At 34.1% G+C, this 17913-nt stretch overlaps 1 protein-coding gene across 1 annotated transcript in view; it reads left to right on the forward strand.

Moving 5' to 3' along the window:
• DYNC2H1 (dynein cytoplasmic 2 heavy chain 1) overlaps positions 1-15254 on the forward strand; it is a 370694-nt gene extending 355440 nt beyond the window's left edge. The window contains exons 88-89 of the mRNA XM_030835708.2: positions 4695-4811; positions 14701-15254. Of these exons, the coding sequence (XP_030691568.2) occupies positions 4695-4811; positions 14701-14859 (276 nt within the window). The 3' untranslated portion in view covers positions 14860-15254. The remainder of the gene's footprint in view (positions 1-4694; positions 4812-14700) is intronic.
• The last annotated feature ends 2659 nt before the right edge of the window (positions 15255-17913 follow it).

Genomic DNA, 17913 nt, shown 5'->3' on the forward strand with positions numbered 1-17913 from the left:
AAATTTACATTCCCTCCAACAGTGCAAGGGGGTTCCCTTTTCTCCACATGCTCTCCAGCATTTGTTATTTGTAGACTTCCTGATGATGTCCATTCTAACTGGTGTGAGGTGATACCTCACTGTAGTTTTGATTTGCATTTCTCTAATTAGTGATGCTAATTAGAGCCTTTCATGTGCCTCTTGGCCATCTGTATGTCTTCTTTGGAGAGATGTTCATTTAGGCATAAGTTTGTTTTCTGTGTCTGTGAGTGTTTGTTTTGTATACAGATTCATTTGTATTATTTTTTAGATTCCATATATGTGATATCATAATATTTGCTTTTCTGTCTGACTTATTTCATTTAGTATATTCTTTAGGACCATCCATCTTGCTGCAAATCACAGTATTTCATTCTTTTTATGGCTGAGTAATATCCCATTGTATATGTATACCACATCTTCTTAAGTCAGTTGTCTGTTGATGGGCACTTGGGTTGTTTCCATATCTTGACTATATAGTTCTGTGATGAACATTGGGGTGCATGTATCTTTTCAAATTAGAGTTTTCATCTTTTTCATATATATGCCCAGGAGTGAGATTGCTGGATCATATGGTAACTTTATATTTAGTTTTTAAGGAATCTCCCATTCTTCACAGTGGCTGCACCAATTTACATTCCCACCAACAGTATGAGGGTTCCCTTTTCTCCACAACCTCTCCAGCATTTATTATTTGTAGACTTTTTGATGATACCCATTCTGACAGGTGTGAGGTGATACCTCATTATAGTTTTGACTTACATTTCTCTAAAATTAGTGATATTGAGTATCTTTTCATGTGCCTGTTGTCCATCTGAAAGTCGTCTTTGGAGAAATGTCTGTTTAAGTCTTCTGCCCATTTTTTGACTGGGTAGTTTGTTTTTTCAATATTGTGTTGTGTGAGCTCTTTGTATATTTTGTATATTAACCCCTTGTTGGTACATTGTTTGCAAATATTTTCTCTCATTCCGTAGCTTATCTTTTCATTATGTGATGGTTTCCTTTGCTGTGCAAAGGAAACATTTAATTCACCGTTAAATCCAAGTTAAATTCAAGTTAAAATAAGAAGTATTCAAGGAATTCAACATTGTATATGAAATAAATTAATGGCTTTAATCCTGTTTTTAGTGAGCAAAGTCACTACTATTACTGTTACCCCTTTTGAGTCTCACCTCAAAGAATTGAATCAGATTGATCTTAAAATAGCCTTTTCAAAGTAGGTTGGGGTCATGGTAGTTAGTTATTTGAAATATATTTATGCAATTATGGTTGGCCTGATACATACTGCCCTTAATAAATGGTTTTGAAACTATAAACAGAACGAAATATGTGTGAGGGTTTTTTTTTGAGTTTTTGTTGTCATTGTTGTTTTGTTTTTTTATTTTCTTACTTTTGCAACTGCCCCTCTGTTTCAGATGTTTTAATCAGAGGTTTCAAGTGTGAATAACATCCAAGTACAGATTCTTTTCCTTTTGCTTTAATGATTTTGTGCTGTTCCTATTCTGTTAAATTGAAAGCTATGCATTTATAAGCAAAACAAGAATAGTTAGAGGAAATGGTATTACAGCAAGAGATGCACATTTAGATGCCTTTCACTTAATTATTTGCGTTCAACTCAAATAGTATATTTGTACAGATGTCAAGAAGCAGCCTTGACAATGCTGTTCTTTTAAAATAATGTAAACAGACATAACCCCTATGGTTACCAAAGGGGAAAGAGGGAGAGAGGGATAAATTAGGAGTTTGGGGTTAACATATACACACTACTATGCATAAAATAGATGACCAACAAGGACCTACTGTATAGCACAGGGAGCTATACTCAATATTTTGTAATAACCTATAAGGGGAAAGAATCTGAAAGAAATATTGTATGTATAACTGAATTACTTCACTGTACACCTGAAATTAGCACAATATTGTAAATCAACTATACTTCAATTAAAAAAAAGATTAAAGTAAAAGAAAAGAGAGATCAGGTGTTGATATAGTTAATATTTTCAAATGTCTCTCTTGTGGAAATAAAGAAAATACTGGAATTCAAAAAAATGTCTACTTGAAAAAATAAAATAAAATAATGTAAACAAATGAGCTCTGATCTCAGTAATTATTTCTTTGCATCCAAGGGATATGTGTCATGCACAATAAGGTACTAATGACTAAGATAGACTTCTAACAAACTTTTAATAGAAAAGTATGAAGTTTGCCCCATAAGTATATATGTTAAGTATAAATAGCATTTTAATATGGCTTATCATTTAAAGGAGGTGAAAAAGAGAGTGGAAGTACAGTATTGATCAAATTAGAAAGCATGCTCTAACACATCGCCTAGCTGTTTGATGTATAAATGAAGTGATGGATAGACTCAGTTATCTAGGACAAATTTGGGAAATATTTTGCAAAATCAAATATAAGCAAAAATTTTTTGATTGAAATTATTTAAATAATTTCCAATCAAACCTTATTTTGCCTTATTTAAATGGATACACTATATGAAACAATTCTAAATGTCTAGAAATTTGAATATGGATTAGATTAAATGAACAGTAATAGCTAATACTTATTGAGCACTTGCTGTATATCAGGCAATTTTCCAAGTATTTTAAATATAATGTTAGAGGGGATTTCTTATTTCCTGCTCCTATTGTTTTTTTCTGCATGGAGGAATATTTACTAAGGTTCATACTCCTAGACACTCTCTGCCTTCTACCTGACTCCTTCCTTTCCAGGAAAGGTGTCAGATAAAGGTGTTTATCTGACTGTGAGTTTGAGTCAGAAACCCAGGGCTGAATACTGTGCCTTCCTATGCTTTTCTTTTGGGTGTACACATTCTGCTCTGCCCCTTCAAGGCAGTCTCTGCACCTGGTGCAGCTGGCTCCTTAGCTTAGTACTGTCATAACTAGAAGTTAAGCCTTCCAAATTCTTGTGTTTAGTGTTGATATTAGCAAGTCCATTTGCCTGGAGACCTGTTATATCCTCCAAACTATCTTTTTCAGTAATAAAGGTAATATTTTGGGCCTACCTGTTTTTTCACCTTCCATTGATGCAGAATTCCAGATGGAACAAGGGTACCATTTGTTGATACTACTCCAATCCTTGATATATCATCATTTTATTATATAAACAACAGGGTATCACTTTTTGAAGTTCTTATGTTTTCTTTTTTTTTACTTTACATTCCAAAGTAGGGGAATGATAGAGGGTATAGAGAGAAAAGGAGAGATTTAAAAGATTTTATTGGAACTGGCTGGACTTGATAGTTGATGGCATGTGGGAAGTTCAGGAGAAGAAACCAAGAATGTCTCCCAGGTGTCTGATTAAGCAACTACATGGTCAGTAGTGCCAATTACTGAAATAGGCTCCAGAGAATAGTATTTCTCATCCCTCCTACCCCCTGGTTAGAAGAGGAAAATGATGAGTTTATATCTGTATATGCATATTACATAGTCAAGTTGTGACACTATCAGTGGGGGGACTACATTTACAAATTTCTGTAAAGACCAGTTGAGTGCAGAACTCAATGAAATTTCTAGAAGAAGCCTTAGAAGAATTATCTTGCAGAGATTTTCTAGCACTGAAATTAGCAAGTACTCTTTAAATTTTAATTTACATTTCTTCAAGGCAACACCCCTGAAGTGGCCTGTATAACATCACATTAGTAGTATAGTAGAAAGAATATTGAACTTAGGAATTCAATAATTCTATTTTTAATCCCATCTCTTTCACTGACAAACAAATTGCTTATCTTTTCATGGTAAAGAACCCTATTATAAATTTAGCTAATCAGAACTATTTGTCAAGGCATACTCTACTAGTACCTCCTCGTCCCTAAACCATTCTCTAGTTATAACTGAAAATGATTTCAACACTTCCAACTTAAAGTGTTCCCTTGACTCTAAAATTCTATAGTATGTTAACTTAAAAGGTACTATACAATATTTATAAGATTGTTTACATTTTCTATCAAGTTTAAATTGTGAGACTATAGATGGGAGTCTGAATGCAAATGGAGGCTCTACGTTTGTTGCCTTTAGATAAACTCAGGGTAGATTAACACTACAGAAACGAAAAGAATGAACACTTTTAAAGAAATATGAAACTAATATTACCAAAATAATTATATTTTTATTTTCATAACTTTATAAATTTACACTAAGTTTAATTTAGAATAAGAGATGAACTCTTTCTCCATTTTTTTTCTTCTTTCAGCTCTGCATGACATGTCAAGAATTTTTTCATTAACCTTTCCAAATTTTGTTCTATTTTTTAGAAAATGATGTTGGAATTCCAAGCAGGTAGCACATGTTCTTTTTCTCTAGTATGCTTTTCTTTCCCCCTCCTGGAAAAAGAGTAACTTTTTGGCTTTTGTCGTTATATGTCCATTAATCTAATGCCAAGACATATGCAATTGTATAACTAATGACATTTATAAGTCTTTTTTTCCAAAATACTTGCTAAAATTGAGGATTCAGCCTAAAGGAAGCTCACAGTGAACATTGGTTCAGGTCTTCACCTACATTATTATCAAACAAAATACCATGATCTTTGTTTTCACATTGTTTGGAATGAATAGTCACAATGAAAATTGTTGCCTTTCTTCTGAAGATATACTATAGTAACTCCTGCCATTTCAGCCTTTAATACATATTTTAATGGTTTATATGTTTCTATGACAGATCAGTGGCTTATTACTGGAAGGATGCAGTTTTGATGGAAATCGACTTTCTGAAAATCAGCATGATTCTCCTAGTGTATCATCAGTTCTCCCTTGTTTTATGGGCTGGATTCCACAGGTAATACATTTTTAACAGGAACAAGTTTTAATTTAATCAATTCATTTTTAGATTTTATCTTTTCAATAAGATATAATTGGCTTATGAATTTTTCATTTACTTTCTAATCTTACCTGCATTTGAACAAATTTACAGTCCAAATATTATGTCCTTTATAATTTTTAAGATGTACAGGACATTTTAAAAGCTTTATTTTGTTATGGAAAGAATAACATTATAGTTTTTAATTTCTAAATAAGTTATAGTCTAATAAGAAAAAAGCCTTAAATGGTAATCTGAACTACCACATATTGTGTTCCTATTATTTTCAGCAGTGTGCTAAATGTTTTATATACTTTACCTTACATACTTTTCTGAGTAGCCCTGCAAGGTAGATATTATTATTCCTATTTTCAAATGAGGAAATGTGTGTTCACATAAGTTAAATGACTTCCCTGTAGCTTGGCATGCAGAAATCGAAAGCATCAAGATGTTAATACACATCTAATACCATGTCACTATGCTGCTGATTGGCAGATGAAGAAAACTGTCTTGACAGAGGTCTATTCGGTTAACTTTTTCCCTTTTAAAACCTTCAATTTTTTTTTATAAATTTATTTATTTATTTTTGGCTGCATTGGGTCTTCGTTGCTGCACACGGGCTTTTTTCTAGTTGTGTCGAGTGGGGGTTACTCTTTGTTGCGGTGCACAGTCTTCTCATTGTGGTGGCTTCTCTTGTTGTGGGGCTTGGGCTCTAGGCGCTCATGCTTCAGTAGTTGTGGCACGTGGGCTCTAGAGCGCAGGCTCAGTAGTTGTGACGCACGGACTTAGTTGCTCCACGGCATGTGGAATCTTCCCAGACCAGGGCTTGAACCCATGTCCCCTGCATTGGCAGGTGGATTCTTAACCACTGCGCCATCAGGGAAGTCCAAAACCTTCAATTTTTGAAAGAACTTTCAACAATGGAACTTGAGGGATATTCGCCTTTAAAATAAGACATAGTTGTAGATGAAACACATAACTTTTACTAAATGTAAGTAAGAATACATGTGAATAAACTTTAAAGTTTTGATTCTGTATCTAATCACCAACAAGCTATTTCATATACTGCTTACTACAAGAAAAATGAGTTTTCTAGTTGTGAAATACTTCATTGAATTTTCCAATTATTATAATTCTTTTTGTAAAATAAAAAAATCCAAAGCATCACAATATTTATTTTAAAATAAAAACTAATAAAGCCATAATTAACAGTTATTGCTCAGAGAGCTATAAGAGCATCCTCTGACCTAAAGGAACATACATTTCTGTGAAACTCGCCATTTCCACCCCCCATATAAGCTTCATTTTCTCTAGTAGTAGAGTGACAGAGAAGGGAGAAGTTGAAATCATCTTTATTTTATTTCCCTCTGGCTATTGATTCATGTAAGAAATTTGTATGTCAAAAAGTTGGTAACTTATGGATTACACACATTAGGTGTGTGGACCAGATCGAAAGTTCTATACAAAAGTTAAGGCTAGGGCTTCCCTGGTGGCGCAGTGGTTGGGGGTCCACCTGCCCATGCAGAGGACACAGGTTCATGCCCCGGTCCGGGAGGATCCCACATGCCGTGGAGCGGCTGGGCCCGTGAGCCATGGCCGCTGAGGCTGCGCGTCCAGAGCCTGTGCTCCGCAGCGGGAGAGGCCACAGCTGTGAGAGGCCCGCATACAGCAAAAAAAAAGTTAAGGCTAAAATTTGCTGAGGGTTATAACCATAATATATAAAATTGTATATGATGACAGAGATGAATTCAAATGAATCCAAATTATGAGAAGTGTTACTTCTCTGGCAAACAAATTTAAAAGCCATATAATGACCTTGATGGGGGGAAAGGTAGGACATGTATAAAATGATTCACTTAAGGAGAAATCCCAGCAATAAAAATAGAGCATGGAGAATGAGTAGGCATAAATGCAAAAGAGAGTGACCTAGAGCAGTACCCACATAACTGACCACAAACTGAATGCAGATCAGGAATGCAGTGTGGTTATGAACAGAAGCCAATCTGTTAACTGGGTTGTATGAAAAGCAACATAACATTATAAGACTTGGAATTTATCCCTCCACAATATTTTACTTTGAGTATCATTTCTATCCAGTTTTATTTACCACACTTTAAAAAATCAGGATAGGAATAGAAAGCTAAAAGTAATTTAATTTGAAAAATATCTCATGTAAAGAGAGGTAAAATGAATTGGAATATTTAGCCAATAAAAGAGATGGCTGAAAGATAATATGAATTTATTATTTTTATAAAAGAGATTTCCCCAAAGGCTTCTGCACTTTTTCCTGCCATGTAATGGAAGGGTTTAAGATACTTCCCCACCTCTTTTTTCCCCTCCTTCCTTTACAGTGATCCTCTTCTTCCCATTAATCTTACTGCTTTGACTGCCTCTCCTAGATCAGCTAAGAAGGAGAGAATATGAGGTATATTGCTAAATGTTTCAGAACATGAAATTTTGGAGTCCAGCAGTCTAAATGCCACTCACAGCTCCCAAACTTATGAGCTGGGTGATTTGGGGCAAATTACCTAACCTCATTGAGCCAGTTTCCTCATTTGAAAGTGGAGATAATGATGTTTGTATAGGACCATGTTGAGGAATAAATAAGGTCCTGTGTCTGTGAAGGTACCTAGCAGGGCGTCATACACGGTAAGTCTAATTTTTCCTGATGCCAACACTTTTAAATGTTTTTATAATAGTATAATAATTAACTTATTTCATATGGTGCTTTATAGTGTACTAAGTGCTTTCAATCATCATTAGATAATTAAGTTCCTATGTACCATATTCTGAACCCTGGGATAACAAAAATAAATCTCTTCCATCAGAGTCTTCTGTTGAGTAGAGGAGCAAACGGGTAAAGAAACTATTACAGTTCAGAGTTACAGAAGTACAATTATGGAGGTTTACATGAAGTGCTTTGGCAAATGAAGGAGACCTCAGCTCTATCTTGTATAAGCAGATGAGGGAAAGTCAGATGACCTCACAGGGAGAGGAAGCAGCTTCTCAGGACTGTAGTCACAGTAGAAGTAAGAAAAGTTCAAGGACAAATTCAAAAATGGTAGGGGCAAGGCATTCCATATAGAAGGGGAAGTATATTTAAATGCATGGAGATACGAAAAGAATTTAGGTTATTTGGGGAACTGAAAGTACAGTATATCTGGAATGTACTGGAATGGTTCAAATGGAGAGTGGTAGGGGATGCGGTCAGAAAGGAAGACTAAGACCAAGTACGACAAGCCATGGAGCCATGCCAAGGAGTTTAGACTATCTTATGATCATAGACAGCCATTGAGAGCTTAGAACACGTGTGTTGTAAGATCAGATCTGTAGTTTTAGAAAAGCAGTCTAGCACTGAGAGAATTGAGGATTGGCATAGGGTGAAATACAATCACACTTACCTTTCATTGCAGTCCTCTGCGTATGGTAGAGTAGTTTTTCTCTCTGTTTTGCTGAGGAAGAAACCGTGAATCTGGTAAATAGAGTGATTTGTTATGGGTCCCCCAGTAGTAGCACTAGTGTTTGAACAATAGCAATGAGCATTTATTTGTATTTATTATGTGCCAAGCACTGTACAAACTGTTTAGAATACAAGATATTTAGGCTTTCCAAAAACATTTGAAATAGGAATTATCATCTCCATTGTAAACTAAGAAAATGGAAGCTTAAAAGATTGTATAACTTGACCAAGATAAAGATAACATAGTTAATAGGTAAGCAACTAAGTTTCAAATCCAGGTTATCTCTCTTAAATCTTAGGCCTAATACTGAGGCAACCTAACAGTATAAACCAGAGTTTGGAAAACTACAGGCCACAGGCCAAATCCAGTATGCTGCCTGTTTTTGTACAGCCCACAGTCATGTGAGCATGAATGACTTTTACATTTTTAAATAGATGAAAAACTTAGAAGGATAGTACTGGGTTGGCCAAAAAGTTCATTCGGGTTTTTCTGCAAGATGTTACAGAAAAACCCGAACGAACTTTTTGGCCAACCCAATATTCTATGATGTGAAAATTATATGAAATTCAAATTCCAGTGTCCATAAAGAAAGTTTTGTTTGGAAAACAGCTATGCCCATTTATGTAGATGCTTTCAGACTACTACAGCAGAGTTGAGGATATAGTTGTATCCAAGACCATATAGCCCATAAAATATTTACTATCTGACCTCTTACAGAAAAGTTTGCTGACTCTGTATAAACTATCAAACTCTCCAACTTTGCTTGAGTTAAGCACTATTTTTGTTCAAGAAATCATTTTTTTTAGGGCAACTATAGCTGTTTTTAATAAGTTTTACAGAATTTGGTGGGGGGCATCAGCATTTTAACACGTTTTTACCAAGAGGGAAGGAACCAGCATAAAATCAAAGGAAGCATCAACATCAATTTATATAAACAAGTAAAAAGAATTACTTTTGCCACTTACTCTTACAGCTACTTCATTGCAGAAAGTTCAGAATCCTTTGATAAGCTTAGATAAAATAATGGAGTTCAGAACTTTGGTGACTAATTCCTTTTAGGCCAGAAGAAGGTTTTTCCACAAATTATTTCGATAATATTATCTGACCCCTAAAAGTCCTGAATAGCATTATTTCAGCAGAAACATGCCGGACAACTCAGGCACTAGGAGGTACATAGCACCTACATTTTTTTAAAGAGCATTTTAGATTGCAGAAGACTGAAGAACTTTGAGATTTTTTAATATGTGGTAATACTTAACAAAGGATATGAACAACAAATTCTAAGGCTTTTATTGAGGGGAGGGGGAGGTTTACCATTGCTTCTATTATAAATGTAATATACTTTGCCAGTTAACAAAATTAGAATTATGAATGCTCAAGAATTAAAAGGAAGTAAAATGCTGGTGCTAATGTTTTCCTAATGTTTCTGTTTACCATTATCTATGTGCAGGAAGTTAATATACCTACACTCACACTGTTCATTTATGCGTTCATTCATTCATGATGCAGACTCTTAAGGTTCTTCAAGTTCCAGTTCAGTTCTAGGGGTTAAATTCATATAGGTACAATAAGATTTCCCTACAGGATTTTACCCAAAAAAGCATTCACTTTCTCCAAAGCAGTTCCTAAAAAGTGTTTGACACTACATTATTCCATAATGGTTCTCTGAAAAATTGTTCAGTAAACAGATTTAAATTTGGAACTTCATGATGTATTTGAGGATATTAAAAACACTGGGAACTACCAAAATTTACTTAACATGCAACCCTGTTCATGCATCTACACCCCACCCTCCATCTGGATCTATGTTCCACATAACGTAGTTTGGGAAACACTACTTTATGAGGTAAATCAGTCTTAGATAATGTCCTGTTCTGACATTCCACAGGAAGTCAGTTTGCCTTTGTTCTATTTTTCCAATGAAGAGTGTTACTTCGGGTTTATCAGCCCCACAGTAACATAGAAACCCTGGACCAGCCTGAACCCCACAGGCCTACACCTTCCAACAGTTGCCACAACTGACAGTACAACTTCAGAAACAATTTCATTCTCAGGGAAATTATGACTATATAATGATAACACAAGCAACTCACAGTAACAGTCTTTTCTTTACGTTAAAGTATTTTCACCATGTATATGAAATGATATATGCTGAAAACTCTGCCTTGGATGCACTCTGGTTTAAATATAATAAATATTTAATTAATGTCTTTTCTATGTGACAGGTTTTTTTTCTTAAGAACTTACTATGAGAGCAATGTTGTTAGCATTGTATTATTGAAAAATAGAGGGAAGTATTTCTCTACCAAAGTAGAGTACCTAGACATTCTTGACAGAATGAAGTCTTTCAAAATATTCATTGTTGGCAAGTTGTTTTGTTTCCTGTTTTGAGATAGTTATATTTTCAAGGGTTGCTTTACTAATAATGCCACTTTTACGTACATGAAACCTCTGATGTCATAACATCTTCTTTCCTAAAAAAAAATAACTGTTCACTGACTTGGTTCATAAACATTCAGAAAGCATATGTTAGAATAAGTTAGTTGGACTTTATGCATAAATATATTTCTGATGAGAAAAATATTTTGGTTTGCCCTCGTGTGTTTTATTATAATGAAATTTGAGTTGATATCGGCCAAATAGTTAACATAATTAACCTGGATAATTTGGGGCTTTTTTGTTTTCTGGTGTTGTTTTATTTTGTTATTTTCTTTAGTTTGTTGGCTAAGTAATACCAAATATCACCATTTGCCTTTGTAAATGTCTTCTTTCACATATTAGCTTATTGCCTTCTGTTTGTAGTACACGTATACTTTTAAACCACTTTCCCTGGGGCATGGGCATGAGCGTGAGTAATCATAATATATAGATTTTTAATTTTAATAATGTCAAACTAATTTGTTTACATATAATATAATATTATTTGAAGTTTTCCTAATATATCTTTTTGCATTAACTGAGCACTTAGTGTATTTATTAATAGTTATTAATAAAATTTTAGTTTCATCCAAATATTTCAGCCCAGCAGGATCTGTACTTTGTCTTTTAAGATAAACATATTAAAGAGGGAATTGTGGCATAAGAATTTAATTCAGTTAAACAATATAAAGTTTCTGTCTGCATAAGGTATTGTGTTAAGTGTGAGAATGCCCAAGTACTTAGCTCTATTACTTTGATCATTTATTTATTGGTGACATAAGGGCAAGTCCATTTAACCTTTCTTACAGAAGGTTGTAACGTTTACTGTTTATGAGATTTTAAGCAATGACAAGTAAAATTTTAAGAAGCAACTGTGGTACTTCGCTTTTAAAACACTGTACATTTTGCTGGAAAGATTTGTACCCTCACTTTAAAACAAACAAAAAGCCTACAACCAAAAGCAAGTTTGGAAGGGTTTGGAAATATATACAAAAACTGGTAAATTGATAGTGAATATGCAAAGAATCAACTTTGCATTACTCTTAAATTCCTAATTTAAAGAGAAAATTGCTTGGCATTAAAATGAAGAGATATAGAGAAAATCTTCTGAATAGAAAGGAATAGCATTATAAAACATTTCAACATGATGTTTTCATTTTTGACCATAGAAGTTATGGGAAAGAAAGCAAATATAGAGTGGCAGAGGAAGATAATTTAAGACCTTTTCTAGGATTATAGACATTCATAGGTTCAGATCATTTCAGTTCAACAAATATGCAATGTTTGTCTGCTCTTTGCTGAAGAATTTAAAGGCAATACCAAAAGAAAGCCTATACTAGGTTATTAATTTTAGGAATGGCTAAGGAGTTATGAAAATCACAGGAATTTGTGAATGCTAAAGCTTTGCCATTTAAGCAGAATTAGAGAAGAGGGAAGAGATTAGGCAGTGACTAATAATGGTTGAAAATTCTCTTTACTCCAAATTCTGTATTTTTCTGAGGCCCAACTCAGGATTCATTCTCCCCATTAATCCTTGTCAGGTTAACATATCCCAGAGTAGTAGTTTATTTTGATTTTCTTTAAAATACTCATTTTGCAAAAAATTATATTCTAAATATTTGATGTGTATGTTGTTTCTTAAACTAAATTTTAAGCTTTAAAGAAGATTATTATTTTCTCTATTTGGATATATATTGAAATGCTTTGCTTTTATAATTCTAGGTGCAATATTAGCACATAAATGCTGTTAAATGAATGGATGAGTAACAGAATCATCAATACAAACATAGAGGAAAATTAGAAACATTCAGGGCAGATGGTCTTCTTATCTATTTGGGTAATGATTCTTCATAAAGAATGAATTTTCTCATGTCAATCAGGTTACAATTTAGGAATTTTAGAAATGAGTGAGTTTTCAAAGGGACTTAACTGTTTTATATCAAGGACTTAGAAAAGTTAGTGTTGTGGGGGTAGAGAAAAGGATTGGAAAAGACAATCAAAATTCCATATAATGCCCACTTAGACTTAAAAATAGAATGCTTTAAATTTCTTCATGAAGGAAAAAATATTTTTATTTCTCTCTATCCTAGCACCATCCATGACCTGTAGTAGATGGTAAAAAGCTGGGACTTTTTTTCTAATTGATTTAAGAATTAGTAGGAATTAAAGAAAAGTTATGCATATGTAGTCCTTGTGTGAATAAATAATGCTTTGTATTTGAACTCCTTAATAATACATCATTGGATTCACCCAACATCCCATTAGGTGGACCAGTGTTGTTTATGTTCCTTTTATGATAGGGAAACAGATGCTCAGAGAGTAATCTACTCTCTAGGGTCAGGAGCTCCTAAACAAGCTAATGCCAATTTTTTTTTTTTTCAATTGTACTACCTATGGCAACTTTGCCACTTGCCTAACTAGGTTACCATGATAAATTCTTCATGGGTTTCTGATTTGTCACTTGTAAAATTCTAGAATGAGACTAACTTTTCTCTTAAGTTTCATTCTAACTCTAAAAACTTATCCATTAGTTGAATAAAATTATATAAATTCAATAAAAACATGAATCCTAAATTTGAATTGGAATTACTATTATGAACTTCTGATGTTTTTCTTTAAAAAAATACATATTTCTAAGCTTCAGTCACTGAAAAATCCTAGAAGGAGAATGATAGATCATTCCTAGCACCCAGACTACGATCTCTAGTACCATTTCTCATTAAAGGAACCAAGGATCCTCAGAGTAATGACTAATTTTTGATTTCTGGGACAGCAAATATACAAGATGAACTTACAACATCTTGACATACTAGAAGGTAAGAAAGCTACTGAAGACTACTAGGGACATATCAAAACAAAAACAAAAACCCTCAGGAGCCAGCCTAATGAGTTCCCACTGCACAAAGATTGACATTTTGAACACCAATAAGATAGTAATTGCATTGCATTGAAGCACATTGAACATATTTAAATCCACCAGTTCATAATGATACTTAAAAAAATAGAGGGTGCTCATTGATCACCTTTACAGTATGCTAGGGAACAAATGCATTATTTTAAAAGCGTGTAAATAAAGGGAAATTAGATAGCATTTATTCCAGCCTTTCCTATATGAACTGTACCTCCTGGTAATCAAATGATTGATAACTGGAAGTTCCTCTTTATAGATTTGTTTCTGCCTGGAAATGAAGGGATGTAGAATTAGATTATCATTTTTTAATCTTAAATATAAATAATGATCATCAATGGCTCCTAATAGCTAAAAAGAGAGACACCCAGACTTTATATGCCTCTTGATTGAAGTATACACTACTACCTATGCAGTGTTTTTACCGGAAATTGAATCTGAATCTGAACTCACCTCCAGACCCACTTTATAAGAATACAGGGAACAGAAGAACATGACACCATGGGAATGTAGCGAACAAAAGTCAAGAATGTGGGAAACTCTTTGGTATAGTTCTTTAGCAAACAAATTACAAGGAATAAAGGAGAAAAAATAAATTGAGGAGAATTAGGACACATAACAAACCTCAAAGTGTGGGCTCTATTTGAATTGCAGTTCTTCCAAAAAAATCTTTTAAAAATTATGGGATAATGGCATAGTGGGTATAAGATGATATTAAGGAATTATTGTTAATATTTTTATGTGATATAGTATTTTGATTATGTTTTTATATTTTATTTATAGACATATATTTAAATACTTATAGATGAAATTTTATAATGTGTAGGATTTGATTCAAAATACTCTATTATTTGGGGCTGGGGGAGGTTATAAATGAAATACAGTTGGCCATGAGCTGATAATTGTTGCAACTGAATGATGTGGTTTATTATGCTAGTCTTTATTTAAAACATTTCATAATAAAATGTTAAATATATCTTATTATTTGGGAAGATTTTGTGTTCGTATTTGGTTATCTAATGACCTGTTGCAACACAGTATATTGCTGTATTTTAAAACAAAATTAATTCTTTTTAAACAGGGCGCATATGGTCCATATTCCCCTGATGAGTGCATATCTTTGCCTGTTTACACAAGTGCTGAAAGGGATCGTGTGGTGATCAATATCGACATTCCATGTGGGGGCAGCCAAGATCAGTGGATTCAGTGTGGAGCAGCTCTATTTCTCAAAAATCAGTAGAACCTAATGACAATAAAAGCTGTCTTAGCCAAAAGAAACATTTATTATTTAAGCTTTAAATAAAATATGTGGTCAGTCCACATTTGAAGTGTTAGTTCAGAATATTAGCATGTAGTTGTCCTGTGTTGTTTATCTCATTGTGTTTTTATTTTAATGGGTAATGACAGCACCCTGTACCTTTTAAAGTAATAACTTAATGGAGTCAATGTTAAAATAGCATATTCCCTTTATAATATTAAGTATTTCTGTGAGGCAGTTCACTTTTTCAGTGGCTCAAAAATTTAATGTTTTAGCTAAGAGTTTTTAAATAGTGTATTTAAGGAATCAGTAATAAATATTTTGGCTATTATTTCTGTATCATCATTTATTTAATAAAATATAAGATATTATTAACATTTCAGTCTTCCATGGTTTTATATATATATGTATATGTATATATATAATGTCTTTAAACGTTGAAGGAAGTATTATATTTTAGTTAAAATATACAGCATCTCAAAGTAATGCAAAAGAAATGGGAAGTAATAGCACAGAAACCAGGATAAGAATTTTACAAATAGAATAATTAAATGATGGAAAGGTTATAATTTCTCATGGGTATGGCTTTCCCATGTGTTTCTATGAAACCGTAAAATTCTGCAATGGCTGAAAGCTTAAATAAACAGCTAGAAAAGGGAAAAGCAGGGAGGAGTATTCAGGGAAGGTGTTTGTGGGCCATGTCTGGAAATGTCACACATCATTTATGTTTATATTCCATTAGAGAGAACTTAATCACATGGCTACACCTAATTTCTAGGGTGGTGGGAAACAGAGTCTAGCTGGGTGCTCATAGAAGGGAAGACTAGAGAGGCTAGCTAGCTCTCCTTGCCACATCCCCATGCAAAGGAGAAAGCTCATTTCTCAAATGCCTCCAGGACAAAGGCATAAAATGACTGAAAACTAGTAAAGACACGTATGGCCTTTAATTGGTCTTCTGGCTCCAAACATTGTGCTTGTGAATTATAATACTTACAGAAAATAACATGATCCAGACATTAGCCAGATCCCAGTAATACAAGGATGAATAACATACTGTCTCTGCTCTTGAGAGATTTAAGAGCTGATAGGACAGTGAAAGGTAAAAATAATATCACTGTAAATTCTGTGATATTAATATTGCTATACAAGCTTTCTTTCGGTTACTATTTTTTATTGAGTATATAATACATAAAAAGAAAATATATATATAGAAAAGAATTACAGTACAGTGAAATCCATTATATGGCACACCAGCAAAGGGCTATAGAATTCCAGAGGATGGTGTAACTAATTCTACTTGCTATATGTGTTGTTTAATCTAAGCTTGGCTAATTAACTTTTTCTTTCTTTCTCTTTCTTTCTTTTTCTTCTTTTTTTTTTTTCTTGGAAAACTTACTTTGAAAATTTGTTACAAAGGATAACAAACACATTTATTGGTCTTCCAAAATGAACAAATATTAACATGCTGTGGCATTTACTTTAGATTTTTTCAAGAACTTTTAAAATTTTTAAATAATTTCAAAACCAGTTGAAGCCCTTCATGTTCCCTTCTGCAGCCCCATTTTCATCTTTACCATTTCAGAGGCACCCACTAACATGTATTTGTTGTGTACACAGGCCATTAGTATTATGGCAAAATGTTTGACCAAAAACAATATAGGAGAGTTTTTTTTCAATCAGTGGGAACTCCAAGGAAACTACCTAAAACTTCAGAAGAACACACTATCTGAGATTCTCAATCAGTAGAAGCAACAAACAATAGTTTTAGATTCCCAGGGCCCACAGATGGTGGAATGGCCCAATCAGGACAGGGATTTTCAAAATAAAAACCCCAGCAAACCAAGAATAGAAGGGAACTTATTTTCATGGATGGTGGATATCTAGGAACTAAAACCTATAACAAAGATCATTCTTAATGGGGAAACAGAAGCACTCTCTGCTTATCACTTCCATTCAACATTGTTTAGAGATCCTAACCATCACAGAATGACAAGAAAAACAAAAGCAAAAGCAAATAAGAGAAAAATATGTTCAGGAGGAAGACATTAGTACTCCCTCCCTCCCTTCCTCCAATAAGCCCTTTGTTCATCTTTAATTTTTGCAATCTTTAACACATGCACCTACAAAAATAAAAGTTTAAGAACAGAAATTGTGAGCTTAACTGTGTTAAGCATTTGTCCAGAATTCTTTGGAGGTTTTATTTTTTATTCTGAGACTTTCTGCTGTAACGTCTTATTATTATTATTATTATTATTATTATTTTTGCGGTACGCGAGCCTGTCACTGTTGTGGCCTCTCCCGTTGCGGAGCACAGGCTCCGGACGCACAGGCTCAGCGGCCATGGCTCATGGGCCTAGCCATTCTGCTGCATGTGGGATCTTCCCGGAATGGGGCACGAACCCGTGTCCCCTGCATCGACAGGCGGAGCCTCAACCACTGCGCCACCAGGGAAGCCCTCTTCTGTAACTTCTGAAAGAGAGGTGGAGACTGATGTAAGAAAACAGAAATGACAAAATCACTCCAGACACGTGAAACAGCTTTTTCCATTTGACTTCCATTCACTCATTTCCATTTGTCAAAATAAAGTATGGATGAGTTATCACTTCCCACCTGTCTCCTAAGAAAAGCGTGAGTACAAAGGAGTCCGACCAGTAAGGCAACTCCAGAGCACATCCAGGGCAAGACTGCGGTGAACCCTGGGGCACACAGGAAAAATAGACAATGAAGTATATTAGACTCAAAATCATCCATCTTATCCCTTGCTTTTGGCCCTCTTACACATTAAGAATCTTGAGAGCAGCATGTGTACTTTTCATGCTTTTATTTCTGGTATTTGTTTACATTGGAGCTCAATAGATATTTGTTGAATCAATAACTAAAACTGCTTTCAGATGACTTAATCGTTGGATTTGTCTCCAAATTATTTTAGATTGTTCCCAAAGTCAAACCCACACTCAAAGAATGTGTATTTCCCATTATTAAGGATAGTTGAAGACTATCCAAAGGTCCTGAAGGAAATCTGAAAGAGAAGTTCCA

The sequence above is a fragment of the Globicephala melas genome, chromosome 8, assembly GCF_963455315.2.
Source record: "Globicephala melas chromosome 8, mGloMel1.2, whole genome shotgun sequence".
Classification (NCBI taxonomy): Eukaryota; Metazoa; Chordata; class Mammalia; order Artiodactyla; family Delphinidae; genus Globicephala; species Globicephala melas.